Source organism: Leptidea sinapis, chromosome 4 (genome assembly GCF_905404315.1).
Source record: "Leptidea sinapis chromosome 4, ilLepSina1.1, whole genome shotgun sequence".
In the NCBI taxonomy this organism is placed as follows: Eukaryota; Metazoa; Arthropoda; class Insecta; order Lepidoptera; family Pieridae; genus Leptidea; species Leptidea sinapis.
This window is the reverse complement of record NC_066268.1, coordinates 13,427,980-13,452,507: the sequence shown is the minus strand read 5'-3', so window position 1 is coordinate 13,452,507 and position 24,528 is coordinate 13,427,980. Positions and strand designations below refer to the sequence as shown.

General features: G+C 32.3%; 1 protein-coding gene across 6 annotated transcripts in view; it reads left to right on the top strand.

Annotated features, from left to right (window-relative positions):
* Positions 1 to 24,280, top strand: part of LOC126979890 (pseudouridylate synthase RPUSD2) — a 469,930-nt gene extending 445,650 nt beyond the window's left edge. For 3 of the 6 annotated variants that reach the window (XM_050829464.1, XM_050829466.1, XM_050829467.1), the window contains 9 exons: positions 6,265 to 6,352; positions 7,553 to 7,661; positions 11,987 to 12,098; positions 15,487 to 15,683; positions 18,093 to 18,290; positions 19,139 to 19,237; positions 19,955 to 20,064; positions 20,786 to 20,968; positions 21,255 to 24,280. In XM_050829464.1, the coding sequence (XP_050685421.1) occupies positions 6,265 to 6,352; positions 7,553 to 7,661; positions 11,987 to 12,098; positions 15,487 to 15,683; positions 18,093 to 18,290; positions 19,139 to 19,237; positions 19,955 to 20,064; positions 20,786 to 20,968; positions 21,255 to 21,329 (1,171 nt within the window). In that variant the 3' untranslated portion in view covers positions 21,330 to 24,280. Of the gene's footprint in view, positions 1 to 6,264; positions 6,353 to 7,552; positions 7,662 to 11,986; positions 12,103 to 15,486; positions 15,684 to 18,092; positions 18,291 to 19,138; positions 19,238 to 19,954; positions 20,065 to 20,785; positions 20,969 to 21,254 lie in introns of those variants that run through there. The other 3 variants (XM_050829463.1, XM_050829465.1, XM_050829468.1) reach the window with 2 other exon arrangements.
* Positions 24,281 to 24,528: the final 248 nt, after the last annotated feature.

Below are 24,528 nucleotides of genomic sequence, written 5' to 3'. Positions count from 1 at the left end.
GTTAATGAAAAATTATTATTAGTGTTTTGTTGTTAGAGTCGTCTCCGTGTTTCATTTTGAACGGTTTATCGTTCACGTTTCACGGGTCTCGTTTAAAGCACATAAGACGCGGTTAAAATCCGCTTTTCTGCCATTGAAAGCCTTCAAAGCCCTTTAGCGTCGTCGCAAAGAGGTCCCTTTTGCAAGAAATATTCCGGTCGACAATGATGGAGCACCTCTAACAACTCTAAGTACAAGCACTTAGGTACAAGACTTATTTCATTTATGAAAAAAACCTTTTGAGACTTTGTGAATTAATTTGAGGTAAAGGAGCAAAGGAATATTATAGATTTATTTTTTATCACTTTTTAATTTAGGAAAGATTTTTGTTCGTTGATGGCCCAAAGATAGTCGGTAATTAGTATCAACTTTTTATGCTTAATGAAACTCAAACAATTATATAGAATTAACGATCTGAAAATAGACGTATAAAAACTGAAATTAATAATTTTCTTAAAATGAATCAATCAAGAGAAAAAATCAAGAGTAAAATTGTAATAGTAATAATAATGAGATAGGAAGCATAATACAATGTTTTGGTACCAGGCGATCATATTTAAAGAAGAGATTGTCTTAAGTATGGCGCGTGTATACCTTAATATATTCTGACTCCAAGCGCACGACGTATTACTACATAGACACCAGGAGAACATATTATTATAAATATTTGTGGTGGTAGGAATGTCTTTCATAGCGGTTGAAATCATGTGTCATCCTAGCAACACGTACCAGGAATTCATATGCATTTAGAGGATAATGTAATGTAATAGTAATTGGATCTTATTAGCAATGGGATCAATTATTAATAAGTTATATAAGACGACATCAAGTACCTAATGCTTATTAACTTTTTGTTTGTATAAATGAGCGTATTCAATACAGAAGCCTTAAATCTGATACAAAGTAGTTGATTAGTATCTATTTTAAACTTTGATGTCTTTATTTTTGCAAAAAATGTTGCGAAAGCAATCGCTGAAGCTGATGACAATACAATACCTTTACAGAGATGGATTAGTAAAATAAAACACATCATCCCTTATCCCTGAGGCGAGAATAATAAGATAAATAAATTGAGCGACGTATTGTGGGTTCCGTTCGTCGCGCTTATCTGCCCCAAGGGTCCTTTAATATATTAATGTAATCAAAGAACAAGTAATGATATAAAAAGCAAAGAATACTTTGTATTTTTTGTTATTTATTTCGCATTTCTACAGCTATTGGTGATGTTAGGTAACGAACATACGATGCGGTTGTTAACTGTATCATGATATCCTTAGCAGTCATGCACATAATAATACCGGAATGAATTAAGCGAACAGTGTTAAGCATTTTTCGGAAGTACTTTCAAATCGATTTCGTATGCGTTCCGTTCTAGAACTTCTAACTTTAAATCTCGGAGTCCGCATGCAAATATTTTTTTTATCCTCATATGTTGATAGTATTCATAAACTAGAGAAGCATTTGATTCCATATGATTATTTATCAAAATATCATCTCCAATTTTTTCCATTGAATTTAACGATAGTTTTTCATACTCGAAGAGTCCTTCATGTTCCTTTGTTTGTCAGCGGGCTTAAATTATGACAGGCTCATTAAAAACCATTTTTTTTTTACAAAAGTATTCAAAATTTCAACTCACATTCAATTATTTTTTTAATTATAACTAAATAGCGACTTACGTTCTTACGTAGGTAATAAATCAGTTTCAAAGATGGCAAAGATTGAAAAGCGGTATTAAAACGCCATTGCGTTTATATAAACGCACAATGTGTCTTACGCCTAAAGTTTCGTTGTAGTAGAAAGATGTTAATATTATTGTGATTAAGAATCAAATGAGTTACCATGGCGATTATTTTGATTGATCAACCATCTCTATACGGAGGGCGATGAATTTGTGTTATATTGTTCACAGGGAACCGGTTGTGGTCTGGCCTTACGTTACGGTTAACTTCATTGGTCGGCCATTGTATTAAATGCCTAGTTATTGTACATAGCGTGTTTAAACCACCGAACATACAATAATGGTCGAAAAATGAGAGGATGTCCTACTTATTACTATTAATTAGAAATAATATTAAAAATTGTTTTTTTTTTTATATATATAAATATAATCCCATCAAGCATAAATAAAATTATATTTAAAACACGTTTTCCAAATAAAAGGAGAAAAAATTTATGTATTTTATATAAAAAAAAGTAAAGCAAAGAAAAGTCAATTAAAATAAAACCAATCTTGTTTATCTAAGGAAAATAATGATGATACTCCCGATGAATCATTGATACTAATTAAAAAAATGTGTTTAAATAGTACAATATAATGCATTGATGGTATCTGTAAAAACGTCTTAAAGAACACAAATCTCCGCCGTTAATTAACCATTTTTTTCTTTTGGCAGGGTATACTCCCAGATTGTTCCCATTGTAAAAAAATAAGATAATTAAGGGAACTCCACAGTTTTTATATCTAGGCATATATATATATAGCGTTTTTAGTTTTTCCAACAACATTTCTATACAGAAAGTATCATTTGATGAAGTGAAAATGATGGTGAAGATCTCAAATAGCCGTCAGAACTTTTTAGAGATAAGTATTTCACATGTGGTGGCAATAAAGTAAAGCGTAACTTAATTTAAAGGGAATCTTTTTGCTCTAAATAGAGAATCTGATTTTTATAACACAAGAAATAAGGGATTATTTGAAACTAATTGTAGTAGGCTTCATAAGATACATAATATACTAAAATTGTATAATAAATGTTTTTTAAAAAAATGGCTCTGTTGTAAATCCTACTACTCCACAGCTGAATATCTAAGTGATCAGGCAGCCTGGGTGCCTGGTACTAGATTATGATTATTTCATTGCAATAACAATGACAGTACAATATTGTATATTTTATTCAAAAGAGCCCAAAAAAGAATGCTGGGAGAGTTTCTTGCGCCGATTCTTCTCTCTCAGAGCGCCATTTGTTTCCGAACTGGCGATAGTGTTAGAAATGACATAATATGATGACAAAAATAATTACTAAGGAATTAATTTTGATAAAGAAATGCCTTTTATGCCTTTAATGAAAATAATACCTACCATGAAGCTAGAAGGTATAACCATGTATGCTGTCAGTGTTTTGGATAAACGTCGTGAGTGTTCTATTTCTATATGTACATAATATATATATATTCCCTTTCTCTAATGTCGACATTACTCGTGTCGCTACTTAAACCGTCTGAATTTTCACGGCAAGTTTAGCGGCATTTAGAAAATCAATATTTTTATTACGACAGCTAAAATTTTAAAAGGATTAAAATGCGTTTTCTATCACAGCTCTACGTCATGCTGTTATTTAATATTTCCCGTAAAATTTTAAATAAACCCGACGATTCGTGGCCTTTACAGGATCACATTTTCAGGGGGACTGCGGATGACAGTTGTGGAGATAGTTGTCATAGTTTTTTTATTGTGAAGTTAAGCATACACGTTTTGGTCCTTTAAAACGTATTTCATTTAAATAATAAATAAATATAAATTCCATCGTGAAGTTAAAATGATAATTTGTGACACTAATTAAATATGTATAAATAATTAAAAGAGTTTAAAATCTAGAGTTGTTCGAGTGTATTGTCGACCCCTTTTACGAGCAGGGTCTGCCAAGTCACAAACGGAGACGGAAAATCTCTCTGTGAGTATTTAATAAAGTGAAAAATAAACTATCCACTTAAGATAGGGTTGTCTACTTAAATTACAGGCGTATTAAGAAGGGTATGTATCCTTCCATTATTCAAGACTTACACTACAACTGCTGTAATAAAAATACTAAAATGTTAAGCTTAATAAATGCCAAAGAGGCACCCTTATTCTTGAGTATGTTTAAGATATACAAGATGTCTTGAAGATGGAAATTTATTCCGCTGCGTTATGTTTCATCCCTTTATTTGGAAATTACGACATAATTTGTCAAATGGCAATTTATTTTTGAAATGAAAACTTCTTTAGCCGCGTTTGGCACCTTTTCGTAGGGGAAAAACTTATGGGTTTGCGTCACCGACATGCTCATGACTAGTTAGACGCGTCTTGTTGGATGGGTGAAATCTCGTGAGTTTGCGTCACCGAAATGCTATAGCAGTATATCTGTAGCTACACAGCTGACGTATTGTGCAATATTAGTGCTGTGTATAGCCTATAAGGGAAATTTAATGGATTTAGTGAAAAGTTCAATATGTATATGCTGTGTATTGTTGAAATAGTGCTTTTGTTTGAATAATATATTATATAAGATATTATATATGTTTAAGAAACTAATAAATATTAGATAGATAAATTATATGAATAAATTATCTTCTTACATAAAACTAAACAGAAAACAGATGCAGTAGTGCGAGACAACGTAACTACAAATAGTTAGTTTGCAGTTACGGAGATAATAATTGTTTTACAAAAATAACCTTAAAATAAATTTAATTTAATTGTTGTTTATAGTAACTAAAGTGTTCGATCGATTAATGTCTATAAAAAAGTTTAAGGTGGCAGCCCTATCGATATCGTGACGCAGTGACTCAATTTGCACCAGACTAGTATGGCTTCTAGCGGCTTATTCGATTGCACACGACACCTCTGATTCATTTTATCTCCATTACTTTGGATTTATATTTGCTATAAAATGGCAGAAGATATACAGTACTATTAAATATAGTACTATTTAAAATTAGTTAAATTATACAACATCGATATACAAAATCACTTTAGTTAGTTAGTTTTCTTTCGCCATCGTACGTTGTATGTGGGTCCGCCATAAGCTATGAAATCTATTTGTAATTTTATTCACCAATACTTTGATTAACCTTCAGGGAACATTCCGTTTATGTCATAATATTATTTTCCTTTCCCATTATACATTCTATATTTATCTATCTAATGCAACCCAGCCGCTGTGAAAGCCGCCGTGTTAGTAGGACTAACGCTGGTGTCCTATTCAGATAATCAAAAACTTTGTTTATTAAATTAAAAAATAAGAATAATATCTTTAATGCAAAAATGTTAAGTGTTTTAAATATTTAAACTATATACAGGTAGCTAAATTGTTTCAATGAATTAAAAAGTAGATTTTGCAAAAAATATTTATCATAAAATATAAATATTTTTGTGGCCAATTTCAACGGACAAAGAATCAACTAACTACGACTTGTATTTGTTAAAACTCAAGGTTATTTGAGGTCGCCTATCTAAACATACATGTGCTGAATGAACGAAAGTTGTGTCTTGAACTCACCTCTGGTGACACTAAAGACATTAAACCAAGTGGAATGAGTCATAAAGTCACACTGCTAGACATTGCAAGGCCAGTCCACAGGACAGCCATTAAAAGATATTTCAAAGCGAAATAATTTCTCGCTTTCATACTGTGGTTTTAAAACCACCTAGGTAATGGCCCAATGTACATTCTGTGTATATAATATATAATTTTCTGCTTGCTTTTATTAGAAATACCTAAGCACTGACTTGTAGTTATATAAGATAGATTTTTGGAGACATGCTTCACTTGGCGCATTAGGTACGGAAAAATTATAATCAGAGAGAATTTTTACGATGCGCGCGCACACCGTCACGCAAATTAGACACCCTGACGTTAGTTTGTCAACTAGACCATTTTTGTCATACTTCGGACTGAATTAACACAATTTTACTGATTATTATTAATACCATCTTTATATTGTTCTTCCTTCAAACTTAACATAGGACGAGGAATAAAAAACAATTAAGAATTTTTGTTTTGTTACGCAAAAGAAGTATATCTTATTGAGTGCGTAGGTACATAAAATGTTTTGAAAACTAACTTTACTAGGCAGAGCCTTAAATCTTAATGATCACAAATAGTTTTTTCACTGTAGCATGTATATTTATCTGTAGAAATAAATCTATAACTGTATTGATGCTTAGCGATTTTTGTCTTATGAAAAATTAAGTTCATATAATATATGTTATGCTTATGTTTATATTCATGGTAGTTATAGAAATGCTTAAAACATAATATCTTCTAATTGAAAAAGTCACTACTTTGCATCAGTATGCACAGGATAGAAATATATTAATTAATTTAATTAATCATACAATCTTTTCGTTTTTATACAGATGTTACATTCAATGCTAATAAAATATTATTGATATGGCAGGGTGCTGAAGCCCATGTATAAGTAATTTAATACAAAATTTTAAATTGTTTTATGGTGGGTCAGGCACGAAACTCCAGTGCTCGCTAGCCCCTTGCGCATCATTTATGCTGATGAGGACCTCCTCGTGCTAGACAAGCCATGCTCGCTGCCGGTGAGTCAGCAACAAAAGACTAGGCAAGCATGAATGCCAATCGTTTTCAACAACGACCCCGATTGTGACTGCATGATCTCTTCCTCATTTCTTGGAACATTTATATTTTCCATCAGTATTTTTTTCCAAACACAGCAAAAATCTCTACACGGGCTCTGTGCAAATGGAATTTCTGACTACAGCGTAAAAGTTTCAGCGTTGAGCGAACAGCGTATCTACAAACAGCATTCAGATGTTCGCATCGATTTATTTACGAGATAAAGTACGCTGTAACTTACGTTTTTGAATTGCACGAAATGTTTGACATTAAATACAAGTAGTATTAAATATAAATTTTGCCTCTTATAAGAAGCGTTTACAAAAGGATTTATCTCAACAAGTTTACCAACAATCAGAAGAAGCCTGCGGTGATTCTCTCCTTCGCAATAATTGTGATTGAGTGATTTCTTTTATGAGACTTTATCAGCTCTGAGTATAAAATTGCCTTCGAAAAGAGAATTTCTTCGAGCAATCCGATGTGAATGGATTCTTAACAGCACAATTTGCATGTCAAGAGCCACGAAAGTTGCACATCATTATGCGTTGACATGGGAAGGGAAGTTTCATATTATATTATGCTTTGCCACGTAGTATGCGATCACGCTTGTTTGTGAATAACTGCACGTTTTGAATAAATTTTGAGGAAAAAATAAGATTAACACTGAGTGGAACTAGATTTGTATTTTCTACTTCTTGGTAGAAAGCCTTAAAAGCTACATATACGTTGTAGTCTGTTAACACGCCGCGGGATTAAAGATATGTTATAGTAAAATTTTATATTCAATTCATTAAAAGCTAATTTCCTTAAATTATTTATTAATACTGTGGTGGGTTCGTGATAACGTCCCATCTGTTACTCTAGTAAGTAGTAGTAAGAGGTGGGACGTTATCGCGAACCTACCACACTCACCTCCGATTGGTCCGAAACTAGTCGGTACCGACGAGTTGTGCCGAGTAAATCCGTATTAATAAATAATTTAATAATGACGGTCGAAAGTTATAATAATTTAATAGCTAATTTCCTCTTTAGCTGTTCTGTATCAATTTATCGCTTCTAGTTCCTCTTAATCTTTTATTTTCTATATCAATAAAGAAACCTTCAAGTGCGTATTGAATTAATTGAAGTGTGTCTTGAGAGTTATCCCATGTTTGTTTGTGCAGGTACATCCGTGCGGTCGGTACAGGCATAATACTGTCGTGTTTATTCTCGCCAAGGAGTACAACTTGAAGAACCTGAGGACCATTCACAGGCTTGACAGGCTCACGTCAGGTGAGGATTATTATAGCAGTTTCATTGTAATGGATTATCGTTGCGTAAATAGTGATGTGCATGTGTGTAAATAAGGGACGCGGTGGTAATTGATATGCCCTGCCTTGTAGTGCCGCTAAGAATTCTTGAAAAACCCAAAAATTCTGAGCGGCTCTACAACTGCGCTCGTCACCTTGAGACATATGTTAAGTCTCATTTGCCCAGTAATTTCACTAGCTACGGCGCCTTTCAGACCGTAACACAGTAATGCTTACACATTACTGCTTCACGGCAGAAATAGGCGCCGTTGTGGTACCCATAATCTAGCCGGCATTCGGTGCAAAGTAGCCTCCCACTGGTGATGGTATGTAGTCATCCTTACATAATTAATAAAGCTTCGCCGATTGAGTTTTTTTACATTTAGTAATGTGGAGATTGATAATAACGACACAGTCTTCATCTCGTGACCCTTATTTTTATGAACAGTCGGCGGATTTTATTAATTATACTTTTTAGCACATAAAATAGAATAGTAATAGTAATAGTAGTAATAATAGTGGGGATCGAACCCGCACCCATTGCTTGATAGTTACTATAAAGCTAAAATGTTACATTAATTTTGCGCTTCATCTTTTTTATGAATCTCCTAGCGTCTACATTTTTCTTAATGTTTGTATTCAAATTCAAATTCAAATATTTTTATTCAAAATAGGATGTTACATCACTAATTGAAAGTCAAAAAACTACCCCCCATTCCAAAATGAATGCCTCAGACCTGAGAAGAATGGGCGCAACAAACTCAGCGGGCTTTTTTTTTCATCGAATAAATATGTTTACAAAGTAATATTGTACATTTAAACTTATTATTTAATAGCTTGAGGGCGGTCACTCCATTCCCAATCTGTGGTATCATTAAGAAAGTCATTTATGTTATAGTAACCTTTAGCACACAAAAGTTTTTTAACAATTCTTTTGAATAACGTTATAATTTTGTTTTGAACATTTTCTGGGATCTTCTTTTACAAGCATATCTATAATATGTATAGCTCTTTTCCAATTCCATAATGCACCAAACAAGCTGACGTAGGGAAATAATATTTCCTAACTTAGTTTCTACGAGAAACTTTGGTCTCCTCTATAATAGAGTTGTATACTTTATATTCATGAACACAGTTCTCCGAGAAAATGCTTATACTCTTCCGAACAGAAATCTCTTCATCCATTAATATTGACGCGGAGGCTTTAGTTATGATCCTTTAAAAGCCTTTTGAGTATGTTTGATTTAACTGTTAACGGTGTCCTATAAATCTATAAAAGTACTAACAGGGCCGAACTAGAAGTCTAAAATTTGTAGCCACATATTTAAAAACAATTAATTAAACATTTTAATAAAACATTCTGGTTTTTATCATGTTTTTGATATATAATTGGATAGACTTGGTGACGGAAACATTCAATTTCTTTATTTATATAAAAAGTAGAGAATTTTAAATTCGTTTGTGAAGTGATAACTTCATATGGAATGGGAATGTCCACCGTTTCGTAACGTAACGCGTTACGGCGCCAGTCTGTCTGGCTTTGTGGCTTCCTTTTCTCTCACTCACGCAGCGGTTAGCACTAGGCAGGCTCCTCCCACGGCTCTGTCACTTTTATATAATTAAAGTAATTTAAACTTAAAAATAATCTAATTAGTTAATCTTATAATTATCTTTGATAGCGTGTTTCTATGATCACATATTGTAGACATAACCGCAGTTGAACAAATTGTTTCGTATTATTAACCTCGCCTTGATAATGTTATTACTTCTGCCATATGGTCTCGAGTACATACTGATTTTTTATTTTTGTTGAAGCTACTGTGACTTATCATCTTAAAGTTATGAGTGCATTGGCGATGCTGCACAGAATTTTGGGTTCTAGACTCTGTGGTATCTTATTGTGGTGGACAGAGTGTATCAATAACCATCAGCTGAACATCCTGCTCTTTTCTTCACTTTTTCTCATAAAAAAAGGAAATTGTATGATCGTGTATGTCAATAAATAATTCGTCCGTTTAGTAGCAAATATCGGAACGTTAGTTGTTGAAACATTTACGGCCGTTTTCAATAACCTATCTATCCTTAATTTAACTTAACTAGAGGTAGACAAATATATCCTTTTACGCTTACTTACATTTCAATAACCTATTGACTGATAGCATTGGACTATAACTATATTGAACATACCTTTATAAGATCTTGTCATTGAACGATGACAGCAATGTATCCGTAAGTTAAACTAAAGATACATAGGTTATTGAAAACGGCCGTATATTAAATACCGACCGATTAACGATAAAAATTAAGTAAAAAGATTAAGTAAAACTGAGCTCTGTACTTTTTATACTAAAATGACCTTGGTTTTGTTATTTTTATATGATTTCGTCTGATTGTTCTAATATGATTTAAAAAAAAATCTGATATAACATTTATATGAAATTATGGAAAACTATTAGGTATAATCTATGCGTGCCCTTCAGTAATTGCGAACTATTTCTAGGAGCCCCAGTAAAACACATAATAAAGAATACATTTTGAGTTTCTAGTTTGAATTAAGGCACTAATACCTTCGTTTGTTATTTAAATGTATTAAACTGTAATTCAAAATTAAAAATATTCAAATCTTTGCACCTACTGTGTATTCAAGATGTAAATATTTTAGCCGAGTCGCAAGGAAACACATAAATTTTAAGGCTTTAATGGCCCTTTTGTAAATTGTGATACGTGCCTGGCAATTTCAAAGTGAGTTTCGTTAATATTTTATTTGTTTGAACAGTCCTCTGCAGGGAATTATAAGGCGAACGATGACAGATGTCGGCTGATTTAATTAGACAAATAAACTCTTGTGAAGCGTCAGAAATATCTGAGTTTATATCTCGTTGAAATTGTATTTAAGTAATAATAATATTTTCAATAGCGGCAGCTACTGTAGCTAATTAAACTCTCGAATTGAGCTAATGCTTTTTAGTAAATTAATTTGTTTCGAGGTTCGTCGAGGGACAAGGGTCGCAAAATGAAGATGCAAATTTTTTCGTTATTTTTTGAAGTGAAACTTCTTTAGAATTGTTGTGATTTCAAACCGAATGCAACGGAAAAAACGACGGGTAAGAGACACAAATTCAAAAATGTGTAGGATGAAGCCGGCAAAGAATAAGACAGAAATATGGATACTATTTTATTTTTATGAATGACGCGACTAGGTATACCTTAATATATTCTTATATCATACGCACGACTTATAACTGCATAGACACCAGGAGGACATAAATATGGTAGCGGTGTTAGTAATGTCTTTCATAGCGGTTGAAATCATGTGTCATCCTAGCAACATGTACCAGGACTTCATATGCAGTTTAGAGGTTCATGCACAATTGAGGTTTCACTTCTGACATGTGTACTTTGTACTTTGTTTTTTTATGCTAAATTAGTTTAAACTTTTTGTTTACGAAGCTTTAACAGCTATTCAAAATGCTTACTTTTCGTCCCCTTTTACTTTAAATTCACTTCATTAATTAAAATAAGTTCTTTTCTAAGTTGTATCTATAGATCGTCTACAAGTGTTAATAATTAAAAAAAAAATCGTTTTAAAAACGCAACGTAAGATTCACGATGGTTATTTTTTCTCCCACTTCTCTGGACAATTCTTGTACTAAACATAGTCATTACAAAGTATTATTAACTACTAGCTGTGCTTTTAGTTTTTACTCGGTTAGCGTTGACTTAAATCTCGGCATGTTACCTAATGAAATTAAGATAAATCAAATCAAATCAAAATGACTTTATTCATTTAGATCACGGAAATGACATTATCAAAATAAAAATTTTCTTACTTAATCTACCGCTAAGAAATGTAAAGGGTTGAGCTAATGAGAAGAAGTAGCATGAAACTGATTGCCACTCTTTTAAATCAAGATTTACATTTTCATCGTTTTAAAAATCATTTCAATAACAATTTAATATGTAAAGTTATGCAACAAACGTCCAATAATCAATACCTTACACGAGTAGTAAGTCAAAAAAGTAAATGTTAATGAATACAAAACAAAAGTTATTGACTTCAGTAGCTGCATCATCCACACACACCGTAAATATACAAAGGTATTTTGCGAGCATTTTGTAAGCAATTATTAGAAAAAATATAAAATAACTTTTAAGAATCTGAAAACGCAACATATTTTTATTTGTCCGTTATTAAAACAATTAACACCATTGTTTTGGTGTTTTTTAATTAGTTACAACGAAACCCAAAAAGTAGTAGACGATATTGTATACTTTCGAAATGGTTTCTCAAAGTATTATATTTTATAGGTCTCTTATTGTTCGGGAGAAGTCCAAAGAAGGCGAGGCAAATGGAGCATCAGATCAGAAACCGACAAGTGCAGAAAGAATATGTTTGTAGAGTCGACGGAGAGTTTCCAGAGTAAGTATCAGGGCTCATGGCACGGTCTAACACGATTCCTTTCAATAATTTTAAGGTGTTTTCTTGGTTGTCTTTCTTTTATGTGGAATGATTTTTAGAAAATAGTCGTTGCGTGCCATTGTGTTTAAGATGAAGTAAAATTACTTAGATATTCAAATATCGATGGTAAAATTTTTGTCATAATTAAAAATCTAGTTCTTTATTTCACGAATTTACACTCAAGTAATTGTAGTTTATAGTTGTGACAACTTATTCAAAGCTATCTAGGAAAGTTCATTTGACATTTCGTTGAGACACCTTCCATAGAAGGGGAAAGGAAGCTTCTCTGGAAGGTCTCTCAACGAAATGTCACCTGGAATGATAAAATGTTACGACACCTGGCGTAAGTAAGAAACGACAGCCACACCTCTTTGGAGAATCTTGATTTAATTATCAGTCTTACATTTGCCACATATTTCTTTTTCCTGTTAATTTTTTTATTTTTAAAATTGTACACACGATGTATCTACTTTCCTACTTTACTACGACGAGACGAGCAGGACGTCCAGCTGATGCTAATTGAAATGCCCTGACCATTACAATATAGTGTCGCTCAGGATTCTTCAAAATCCCAAAAATTCTGATCGGCCCTACAATTGCGCTCGTCTCCTTGAGACAAGATGTTAAGTCGCGTATGTGCAGTAATTTCACTAGCTGCGGCGCCTTTCAGACCAAAACACAATAATGCTTACACATTACTGCTTCACGGCAGAAATAGGCGCCGTTGTGATACCCATAATCTAGCCGGCATCCTGTCCCACTGTTGGGACATACATACAACGATCACATGCTAAAAGACATAAAAGGCATTTATCCTCTTAAAATTGTTTCCTTTAGAATTCTTTTTGATGTCACTTGAAACATTATGCTATGTTACGTTTAATACATAACTTTAGTGGCAGTGACTCATATTGTATGACCCGTATTAACCGTGAGATAATCAGTATAAAAACAATTGAGTGAACAAATGAGTATTGACCAAGACCCAAATCGTGCCATATTATGACAGTCCAGACATGCAATGACGTATTATTCTACATAATACAATATTAGAGGGCTTAAATCTTGTCAGTCGGGCATCTTCGTGTCAAGCGAGATTTAATGCCCGCCCATTAGTTAATTACGAGTACGTATTGTACGCATAACGACGCCGCTTCAAAATGTTAATTGCTATTCGACATTAACATTCTCTTAAAAAGGGTTTGACATTTAACACCCCAGTACTTAAATGGGTTAGCATATTTAATATCTTTATTATAAAGGATAATTTTTATGTTGGTGAAGTGATTATTTCACAATTCATAATCTGCAACAAACATAGTAAATAAATGGCATTTTATGTTAAATTTTGCCTTATGATTTATATTTGTCGCAGGTATATTGTCAAAGCCGTGATATTACAATTTCACTAGTGATATTATAATTTACCGGTAGATAGTCAATCTACTTCATTCTTACAATTTAACGGCCTGGTTTTAGTGAAATTGTAATGTCACGGGTAAACTATAGTGATATTATAAAAAATCGAGCGTTCTGATTGGTAAATTTTTTTCATACGCAATTTGCAAACCAATAATAGTAAACATTGGAGCGTGTATGTAATTTATCATCTGAAATTATTGTTAATATATTAGTGAACAAGGGCCGATTCGTTTCTGGCACCCGCCGGCCGCTGCCGCGGCACGCTACGCTCGACTCGTGCGATGAGGTCAACAGTCTAAATTTGTCTATTAGACCCACTAGTGAACAAAGGCTGATTCGCTTAGATAACAATTAGTTAATAATACTAATACATAATTAAAAATAATTATTATACAATAAACACAAGAAACAGACCAATCAAAGACGGCCTCATAAAGTAACGACAAAAAAAATTGTCAAAATATCATTGCCTTACAATATCACTATAGTGTACCCGTGACATTACAATATCACTAAAACCAGGCCGTTAAATTGTAAGAAGTCAATTGACCATCTACCGTTTAATTATAATATCACTAGTGAAATTGTAATAACACGGCTTTGACAATATACCTGCGACACATATAAGTTAATAGAAATATTGATTCACAAAGCAAATAAAATACTTGAATGATAACAATGTGTGTTATATAAGTCAAAAAAATTATATTTAGTCAAAAACTATAACAGATCATTGCATTTCATTAAATTATCTAATTTTAAATTCTTCATGATAACATCTTACTGCTGCTAACAACAATAATTGTAATTCAATTATTTTTATTTTGTGAGAGTATTAAATTTTCGATTATGTAGTCCCTGTAACAGTATTTCAACATCAATAAAGCATCGAAAACATTTCAAACAAAAATTCAGGTTAATAAAACTCCAGAGCATATGAAACAATCAAAATCAATAAATACTCTTTGCAAAAAATATTTTACAGCGTTCATTAGTTTTGTTCATGTTTTTATGGAATGTTAGTGTGACATGAGAATTATTACTTAGGCTGGGTTGCAGCATATTAGCTATTAAAGTTACGGTTTACGTCAAATTTTTAAGTTATCAGTAACGCTGACATAGCATAGACTGTGGAATGTGTTGCATCATTGTTTTCCTTGGCATAGTTGAATTTAAAAAGTGAAATATCAAGTCAATATCGAATATTTATTTGAAACATACGACAGGTCGCTATTTAACATTAGCTAGCTTAAACCGGAGGAGATTGGATGGTTACGTTTAACAGTTAAAGTTATGACGTCATCTAAAAATAGTCAAATGGTTCAACCATATTCTTAAACGGTACTTAACATGTTTGTTATTGCTGATGTTACACAGTACAGAATAATGTCAAACAAAAACACGAATAGATTAAAGAGAGTGCTAGTAGTTATTTTATTGTCTTTAACAATTGGTGTCAAATAATTCCCAATTTAGACAAAATTTGGGAGCGATATGGCAGTAGTGTTCATAAAATGGACTTTAAATAAACTGCTGTCTGTCATGAAAATATATATGAATAACGTAAAGCTACAGTATTGAGCTCAGATTTTCCTCACTAAAGCTGAGCTCTATTGAGCGTACTTAGATTTTGCTCAGACCTTACTTACGTAAAACTTTGCTGAGTGTAATAAAACGAGAACTTGCCTTTTGCATTGGGCTGTCTTAGCTTACGCTTAGCATAATTTCAGCTGTCAAATGACAATAATAACGAAATCTATCATTATGTCAACTTACACTCAGCTAGGTTGTACTAAGTAAAATCTAAGCAAAGTCTAAATAAGCTCTATAGATCTCAGCCTAGTTGATCGGTAGTTCGTGGGCCAAAATGTATAATTTTCTAGTTTGTTGACTGTCTAAATTTTGCAAAACGTAAATAATGTTACAGCGATGAAATAGAATGTCTCGAACCAATCGAAGTTGTCAGCTACAAGATTGGAGTTTGCAAAGTATCACCCAAGGGCAAGGACTGTTCGACGACATTCAAACGTCTAGGATACAACGAGAAAAGTAAAACTAGCGTGGTTCTGTGCCGGCCGAAGACTGGAAGAATGCACCAGATAAGAGTACATCTGCAGTACCTGGGTGAGTTTTACTAACAAGAGTTTTTAGGTCAAATTCGCATCCTGTTTCCAAATTTTTCGAAGCTATTGAGCATAAGAGTTGTTTTAGGTACCGGAATTACAATAATTTTTATATCTTTATTTATTACAATATATTATATAAATCCAGTGTCCTAATATTTGTTTCCAGTCAACCCTTAAATTAATGAACGGATTTTAGTGAGGATGACTTCATGGACTGCAGTTTAGTCCAACTTGAGAGATACAATAGCTTTTTATTCCAGTATTTGTTTTGTATGGACATATTTTCTATGAGAGAATTTTGAATTTTGAGAGAATTTTTGACAGTTCTGCTGTGAAACAATTTCGTTATAAGAACAGCATATCTTACGAAATAATTCTTGATGCTATGAAATATTATTGACAAATTAATTGTACAGAATAACGTCTGTCGGGTCAACTATATAACAATCTGTCGCACTTTTATTTTCCGTATCTTTGTCAAGTATCTTATGTGTAATTTACGCACGCCCTTATTAAACATGTTATAATTATCAAATTTGTTTGTCTTGAACATATTTCTAATGACAGAAGTTTATATCTTCTCGATTTATATATGCAGAAGAGTATAAGTCAAAGTATACAGAAAGTTTATCCCTTTCCTTCATGGAAGATCCAAATTTTGGTAATAAAGTAAACTTGCGGCATTCAATAAAATTAAGGTTAACATCACTTTAATATATATAAATACTACTTCTTAAAAATAATTTAAATAAAATGCAGCGTAGCATCAAAACTCTTATACTCGTACCCATGGTAAGATCTAGCATGTGTCACCAGCCTTGCATAAATCATGTTATATTGTTTTAAGATTACAGTACTAAAGTAATATGTAGGAAAATAAAATAATAAAAAGTCAATGCACTGTGTTTCAAAATGACGAACGTTACGCTGTATATAGATGTAATATTGTCGTTTTGAAAGTTATTTATTAACTATATCGCTGAATAAAGGCGTTAATAAGGATTTACCGCAATCTAAACTACATTTTCAAAATGTAGTGTCTTTTTAACTACTTATATCATTATTTATCTTAACTGAGTCGATAGAAAACTTGTAGTGTTATATTTTGTGTTTCTTGAAAAGCGATATAAAAAGTCTGTGCAAAGATTAGGTACTTTAAATATGCGGTCAACCTTATTAAATAAATAGCCTCAAGTTTTAGAGTTTCTTCATGATAAATATTATAAAAAAAAACATAGATACTCCACATGAACACATACAGAGGTGTTATATTTTTGCAACACGATGAATAATGCAAATCTTCGCCCTCGCAATACGCAAGCAACATACATTGTGTGCACAACTCATGTTTAATCCACTTTAGAGTGTATCGTCGGAAAAAGTAAAGTAATCCCTTTTATCAGATCAGTATTATTCAGAATTAAGCCCGTGTGGAAGTTCTGGCAAACGAGCCACAATACAGTGAAAACTCACATTCATAAACTCTTCTGCATGCAATTATGAAGTCGGGATCGTTAGCAAGAATGCTCCAACATCGCGTTGCCAATTTTCATTTCCAGTGCTTGTTAAAATTTCTTTTTTTAATTTTACCGCAGCTGCCTTAGTATACAATAGGCCACTCGCCACGGCAGATATTTTTAAAAAAGAATACCTGTTTTTCTCGATTGCGAAAATGAAGTTTTATGCTCATTTTAGAGGGTGCTCGTAGTTTTTGTTTATGAAGTTCTTTGTAATAACCTGGTGCACGGAATATTATTATAATTTTGGAATTATGAAATAAAATCCAACTGGCTAGATTTAATTCGAAATAGGAGTTAAACTCAGCCAATCACATTACATTAATAAGGCCGTTATAAAATCACGTGGTCTCTTCCATCAGCTAAGGAGACATAATGTACAATTTGAAATTCAAAATGGATTAAGAACTCAAATAGACTAAGACGTGACGATTTGAATGATCATTCTTTTGTTTATATATCCTACTCATATATCCTGAAAATTTGGGGACAGTGGGAAGAACATTTTTTATGGAAAAGGAGGACAAACTAGCCTACATACGCAACCAGGGGAAAACTAGATCGTTGAAGATCTTACAAACCGTCGAATAAACGTACAAATGAATTCAAAATGGTGGAAGGCGAGGATTTCTCCGTTGATACGGTTCTACCTATTGTACCACCAACACAATATATAATACAAGATACCCACTTGGCACTCATTTAAATATTCAAGTACCTATTCGTACAATTTTAGTAATAACTGTTTCACATTTTGATTGACAAAATCATAGTCAACGATACGAATGATAAGAAATAGAAAGAATTCTAATTGTAAGAATGGCCAAATATCTTGTAATGTTATTGATTTTTTCAGGTTTAATGAATTAATGAATGAATGATTTTTTCAGGTTACCCCGTAGTAAATGATCCGTTATACAATCATCCCGTGTTTGGCCCCCTACGAGGCAAGGGTGGAGATACGGGGGGCAAAACTGACGAAGAACTAGTGAGGGATCTGATAGCTATTCATAATGCTGAGAACTGGCTTGGAGTTGATGCGGCTGACGATGATCTTCTGTTCTCCAAACCTCCTGTTGACGATAAAGGTGTGATAGATTAACTAAATGATGAACTTATATACCCGTATATATATCCACCCAATTCGGTTGTTCTGAATATATACATTATATTTATAAATACATTTATATATAATTGATTGACGAATATATAGTTATATATATAACTATATATTCGTCAACTATGAAACTGCACATTTTGTTTAAAAAAATCTACCTATGCAAGTATTATAAGTACAAATGTATTTATAAATATAATTTATACATTCAGAACAACCGAAATGGGTTCTCTTTGCGTCACGCTCACACATTGAAAAGACGTAAAAATGGCGTGATTAAAACAATAATCTCGTGTTTGTCACTGCCACATATTTTATAATTAACAATACTTCAAAATTGTCTCAATTAAAGCATTAATTATGATTCGTGAAATAAGCGCTTAAAACATTATCTGCTCCTTTTTAATATATTAAGTCATTGATTATTATAGATAACCCAGGTAATACTGTGTTATCCGACAAAAGCACTAACCAACCTTCATCCAGCCAAATCTGAATGTATATGTTTGTTATGATTTTCTTCGTAAGATTCACATACATCGCATATCATTTGCTTTTAGACAAAATATTCAAAAATTATGAAAATTATATTTATCACAAATATTGAATAAAAAGTATTTTATATTGAGCAATTGGCAATATATTTTCCGTTCGGAATAAATTAATAAAACTCTCTGAACGCGATATTTCTATAAATTTGTAACTTTGGAGGACGACGAAATATGTAATGTCCTAAATAATTAAATGACGTCTTCTTTCCAATATTAAAAGTACACATAGTTGAGAGTAAATATTAAAAGATTAACGATTGAATTATAGTGTGCGAAGATGAATGTGACAACGGGCCAGCGTCCAGAGAATCTTCGCCAAGATTGGAGTCACCAGCTCCGGGACTTACTCCATCAACCGTTATGACTCGTAAGTTACAGGTTTAAAGCTCAGGTTTAAAGTTAGAAACCCTTAAACTATCACTTCCTTGTCGCTCTGTCAAGAACTCTTTCCATTGAAGTTAGGTAAATCGCAGCCAAAAAAAAACGATTTTCTTTTTGCTATTGAAATTATTTTGCAATAAAGTCTATCTAACTCAGTGCGCATTAGTGATTTTAAATAAATAATAGTGACACGAGCGTGGTAAGTAGGTTATTACAAAATAACTGCCATTATCAAGCCCGAGGAATGGTATAATAATTAATATTTTTTGTTATAACCTTATTCCTAATACAAATTACAATGACGAGATCATTCTTCTAGCATCTCCACTATGAGCATCCACGTATAACAGAATTTTAAAGATATAACATTGCGTATCTACGTAGCCGAACATTATTTTTACCATACATAATAAACGTTACTCTATAGCTATTTGTATTTTTCTTTTATGGATATTGTAGTTTTTTATACATTAATTTTAAGCCTTATTGTTACACAACAATGTCATTACGAATACTTTTTTTGCCCCAAATAAAAAAAGTTAAGTACAATATACCTTCACCTATCCACCTTAAGATTTTAATGCGAATTGCAATAAAAAAATATTTGAAAGTAGAATATCTTTTATTTTAAGTAATTTTATTGTGTCTTATTCACTATGATATGCACAATCTAACATAGATTTTTATTATCTCGTGAATATAGCAACACTAGCAAGTCCATCAAGTGCGACCGAGGCCCCAGTGGAGGAACCCTGCCTTACAAACTCTCTCACCGACTCGCATGGTATGAACGAAGACTCCAACGATGCTAAGGTGTGATAATTATATTAACGTGTGTGAAACTTAAATATTCTAGTATAACTTTAAATTTACCACTTTTACTAGTAAGCAACTACTTATTACTTTGGACATTTTTGGTAAAAAATCGTAATTTTTTTGGTTGATGAATATTAAATTTTTATTACATATGTTTTAAAGCGGGTATTTTTACTTGCATATGCAAACAGACTGTATTGTATTAGGAACATTAAAACAACAAAAATCGTTGGAAGACCATACATAAAACAGTAAAATATATTACTTCAAACCGTGTGGTCCTAATTATATTTGCTACTAGCTGACCCGACAGACGTTGTTCTGTATATAATAAATAAAATAATGTTTTTATATGAATTTGTCAATAATATATCATAACATCAAAAATTACTTCGTAAAATATGCACCCTGCTGTCGTAATGAAATTGTTTCACAGCAGAACTGTCAAACCGTGCGTCAATAAATTCTCTCATAGAAATTATGTATGGACACGTCAAAGGAAAAACAAATTTGTTGTTTTTATTTAATTTACCAGCATTTTCCTATTTATTCACCTTTTAAACCTTCCCTGGACTTCCACAAAAATTCAAGACCTGAATTGGCCAAATCGGTCCAGCCGTTCTCTAGTTTTAGCGAGACTAACAAACAGCAATTCATTTTTATATATATAGATATAAAGATAACCGTTACTTTATCTTATTTTTTCATTATGCAATAGTCTGAGAAAGTGACAGTGGCTACTCAGACCGGCTGCACTGCCCCAGCTGTGCTGCCTGCGACAGACTCAGCAGTTCAGGCGGACCCATTGACTCCAGACCCGCACTGCTACGAGTGTCGTGTTCGTTACCGTGACCCCAGGCCCCGGGATCTCATAATGTACTTGCACGCTTGGAAATACAAGGTATTTAAGCATTTTAATTTATCTGTAAACTGCATTATGGATGCAACAAGTTTCAGAACTGCTGGAGACTATTTTACAGACTTTAAAAACATCTTTGCAATTAAAGAAATGATGTAATCTTTTTTATATAAAACGTCCCCTTCCGAAGAAAACCATTTACGAAATGAAATTCTAGTCATCAAAATTCTCAACAAGAGTTTCATTAAGTTAGTTACTACAATTCCTGAAGTTATATCTAGAAATAGTAATACGAAAAGTTTATTACAAAATAATATTATTCACACAGGGACCAGGATGGGAATACGAAACCGAACTTCCACAGTGGGCGAGCGTCGAGTGGGATGAACCGGAGAACTCATAGTTACAGCAAATGTCACCTTTGGGGAGCCGTCTCGCATCTGTACTTCACGTATCCCATTTCTTTAAGTAATTGGATAGAAATAGCCAAAACTATATTGCGAGAAATAGATTGTGATCCAACTAAAGATGATGATATGTCCACCATTGAAACACCTTCAAATAAAATTCTATTTAAGATGTTAATGTAGCTATTTTATTTGATATGCGAGAAGCCCCAAGTGATAAACAGAGCTGAAATCACTGTTTTAATGATCGTGGCTGTTATATAATACTAACTAAGTTAGCGATAGGAATATATTTTCATTTCATGTAATCTTTGCACGAATTCGATGTGTTGGTATATTTTTGTTTTAATTTTTCGGTTTTAGGCCTTGAATGTATCGCCAAGCTTACGTAGATTTTGCCGTTATTTGCGTACTACATGACTGTGTATAAGTTAAGATATTGTAGCGGTATAACTTCAACTATGTCAATCTGTATTATATTGACAGGTGATTTGTTTTTGTTTCTGAAAATCTGGACCACTTTTCTTATATCAATTTAGAAAGATGACCACTATTTAAAATTAAAATTAGAATGTAAATCGTAACTTTTGTATATTATAACGTTGACATCATGTTTGACTTCCATTGTTGGTGTAGTCTCACTAAATGTAAATAATAAATATGTTATAAAGTATTTTGTACTATATATTCAATTTTCATCTTTGTGTTACTTATCATTGTTTATGATATCGTTCATTCTAAGGCCATATTATGTTTTAGTTTCTTATTTTGATCAGCCCTTGTGTTTTGTTTTTGCTGTCCTCTTCATATAATGAAATGAATCAACCAAAGTAATAGAGGAGTTATCTCCAAAGATATAATTATGTTTACGCCAAGTACTTGGAACAATATAAGTGAAAGCAGCAGTGTTAAAGACATGGATAAGTTTCTATAATTCATTTATATTATTAAGTTTGAGTGTTGTAGTACTTAAGTAAAATTATTTAGTTTTATCATTGCAATTTGATTGGTCATCAGTGATGTCGTAAACATCGTTAGCAAGTATTATTATATAAAAGACAATTCTTACTGTAACTTTGATAAAAATATTTTCACGAGCTTTCAATAAATTAATTCTATGAAAATATATATTTTTCGTACTTCTAGCGTAGTTGTAGGTCGTGTAGTTACTTTGTACTGTTTTATTTATGTGTTGAGTATAGAGTAAGCATTAGGTTGAGTGATAATATGATAAAATAACTTTTTTGTTGGTTGTGCCTTACCTGTGCTTACTCGTGCTGTTTTTGCTACTGTATATACGCTGTTGATGTGCCATCCTACAGCATTATATTCAGATATGAAACTTAATATTAAATCAAAGAATTGTGTTTACAATATTAATACATTTACTGACGGTTACAAGACTGGAGTCTGTGAACGTTATCGGTTTGTAGGAATGTTATATCTGAAGGAAGAAATTAAGAATTCTTTCACTTTTTCATATGACATCACCCAAAGTGAACCGTCATATATAGCCTCAACAATAAATAACATTTGGGATTGAATCAAATAAAATCTGGTATAACAATAACAATGTTGTCTGCGAGGAATCTTTTGAATGCACATGTCAAAACATAACTTGAAGTTTGACGTATAAGGTTTACAATGGCATATCACATAATGCTGGCCTATTAAATGTTAGTAGTCAAGTAGGCTTCTAAATGCATATTGTTGTATTTTCATAGAGTCTTAAGTAATTGTTTATTTCTGGTTATTAATTTTGTGTTCCCGGCAAATCGTTTGGTATTTACATTTTGAGTTTTAAGTAGCCGTTTATTTATTCGTAAGAAATATTCATGTGCCTTCTGGAATAAATTAAATATTGATAAAATTAACAGTTTTCAAAGATTTTTTGTATTAATAATGAGTAGTGATATATTTTGGCGTCGAGGTTTCAGTGATGAAGGGAAGATACTTATTAAATTAGTCATATCATGTTCTTGTATTATGGAAACATATTTTTGGACTGTCATGATTTGAAACTTACAAATTTTCTAACAGTTTCTCCGTAATCTATTTATTAAAGTTCGCTTTCTACACACGGATACTTTGCTATAAGCTAATTAATATCGTTGTTTTATAAGTAAGTGCCATTTATTGGCCAAATATTGTGTATGTCTTAATTTAGAATCATTTCTCTTGTTGAGACAGTTTCATATCCTTTGAGCTCTGAACATACATTGAATTTAATTTTTGCTTAGTTTTTACTAAAATAAAATTTCCTAAATCTCAAGAACCAAAGACCAAAACATCTGAATTCCTTCTAATTTGTTAATAAATGCACGTTTTGTTGTTAAAACAAAAAAAACAATGGTTACAAATTTATGCAAAGAACAACTGTTAATGACAAACCTATTCTTGTATAGGGTGTTTAATACATTATAGTAATTTTGGTATAGATTTTACCTTTTGTAGTATAAATAAAGTCTTCCTGAGAAGAAATAAGAACCCCAATACTTGTTGCCACATAACTAAGGCTTCTTAAGTGGCGATGACTAGTGTACTAGAAATTAATTCAAATTAAATGCTATTTCTAAATGAAATCTCTTTACCAATGTGAGATTTGTTACTATCATTGCTGTTAGATCATTTATGAAGTTTTACGGATTGATTGACAACTTATCGCATAAAGATGTATTAAGCCAGAAATCAAGTCCTGTTTAAATTGAATTTCATATCAGACGGTCCGTTGAGGAATGTAATATATTCGATGTACTCGACTAACTAAATGAGAAATATACCCTTCCAACAGTCGCTTGCCATTCTTAGTTTGAACCCATGAAAGACATATGTTTTGTTGTTTAGGTATTTGGTAATTAAGAGTATATTAGTGTTTCCTTCCCTAGTTACATGTTGTAAGAATTAATGTTTCCACATACAATTTAATTAGAATAAAGTTTATCATTGATTCGTTTGTTTAATTTTAATGTAACCCCTGATATACTGAATTATATGACATTATAGAACATTTAAATGGAAATGGAAATGCCATAAGGTCTCGAAGAGAATTAGAACTGACTGTTTGTGCAGAATAGTCCCGAGCAGTCATTTATGTACAATAAAAGTCGTCAAAAAATGTCCGAGCGCCGGTGTATAAACGTATACATTAAATTATATAGATAACAACAAAACATTCTTTCAAATAACTTTTTTTAT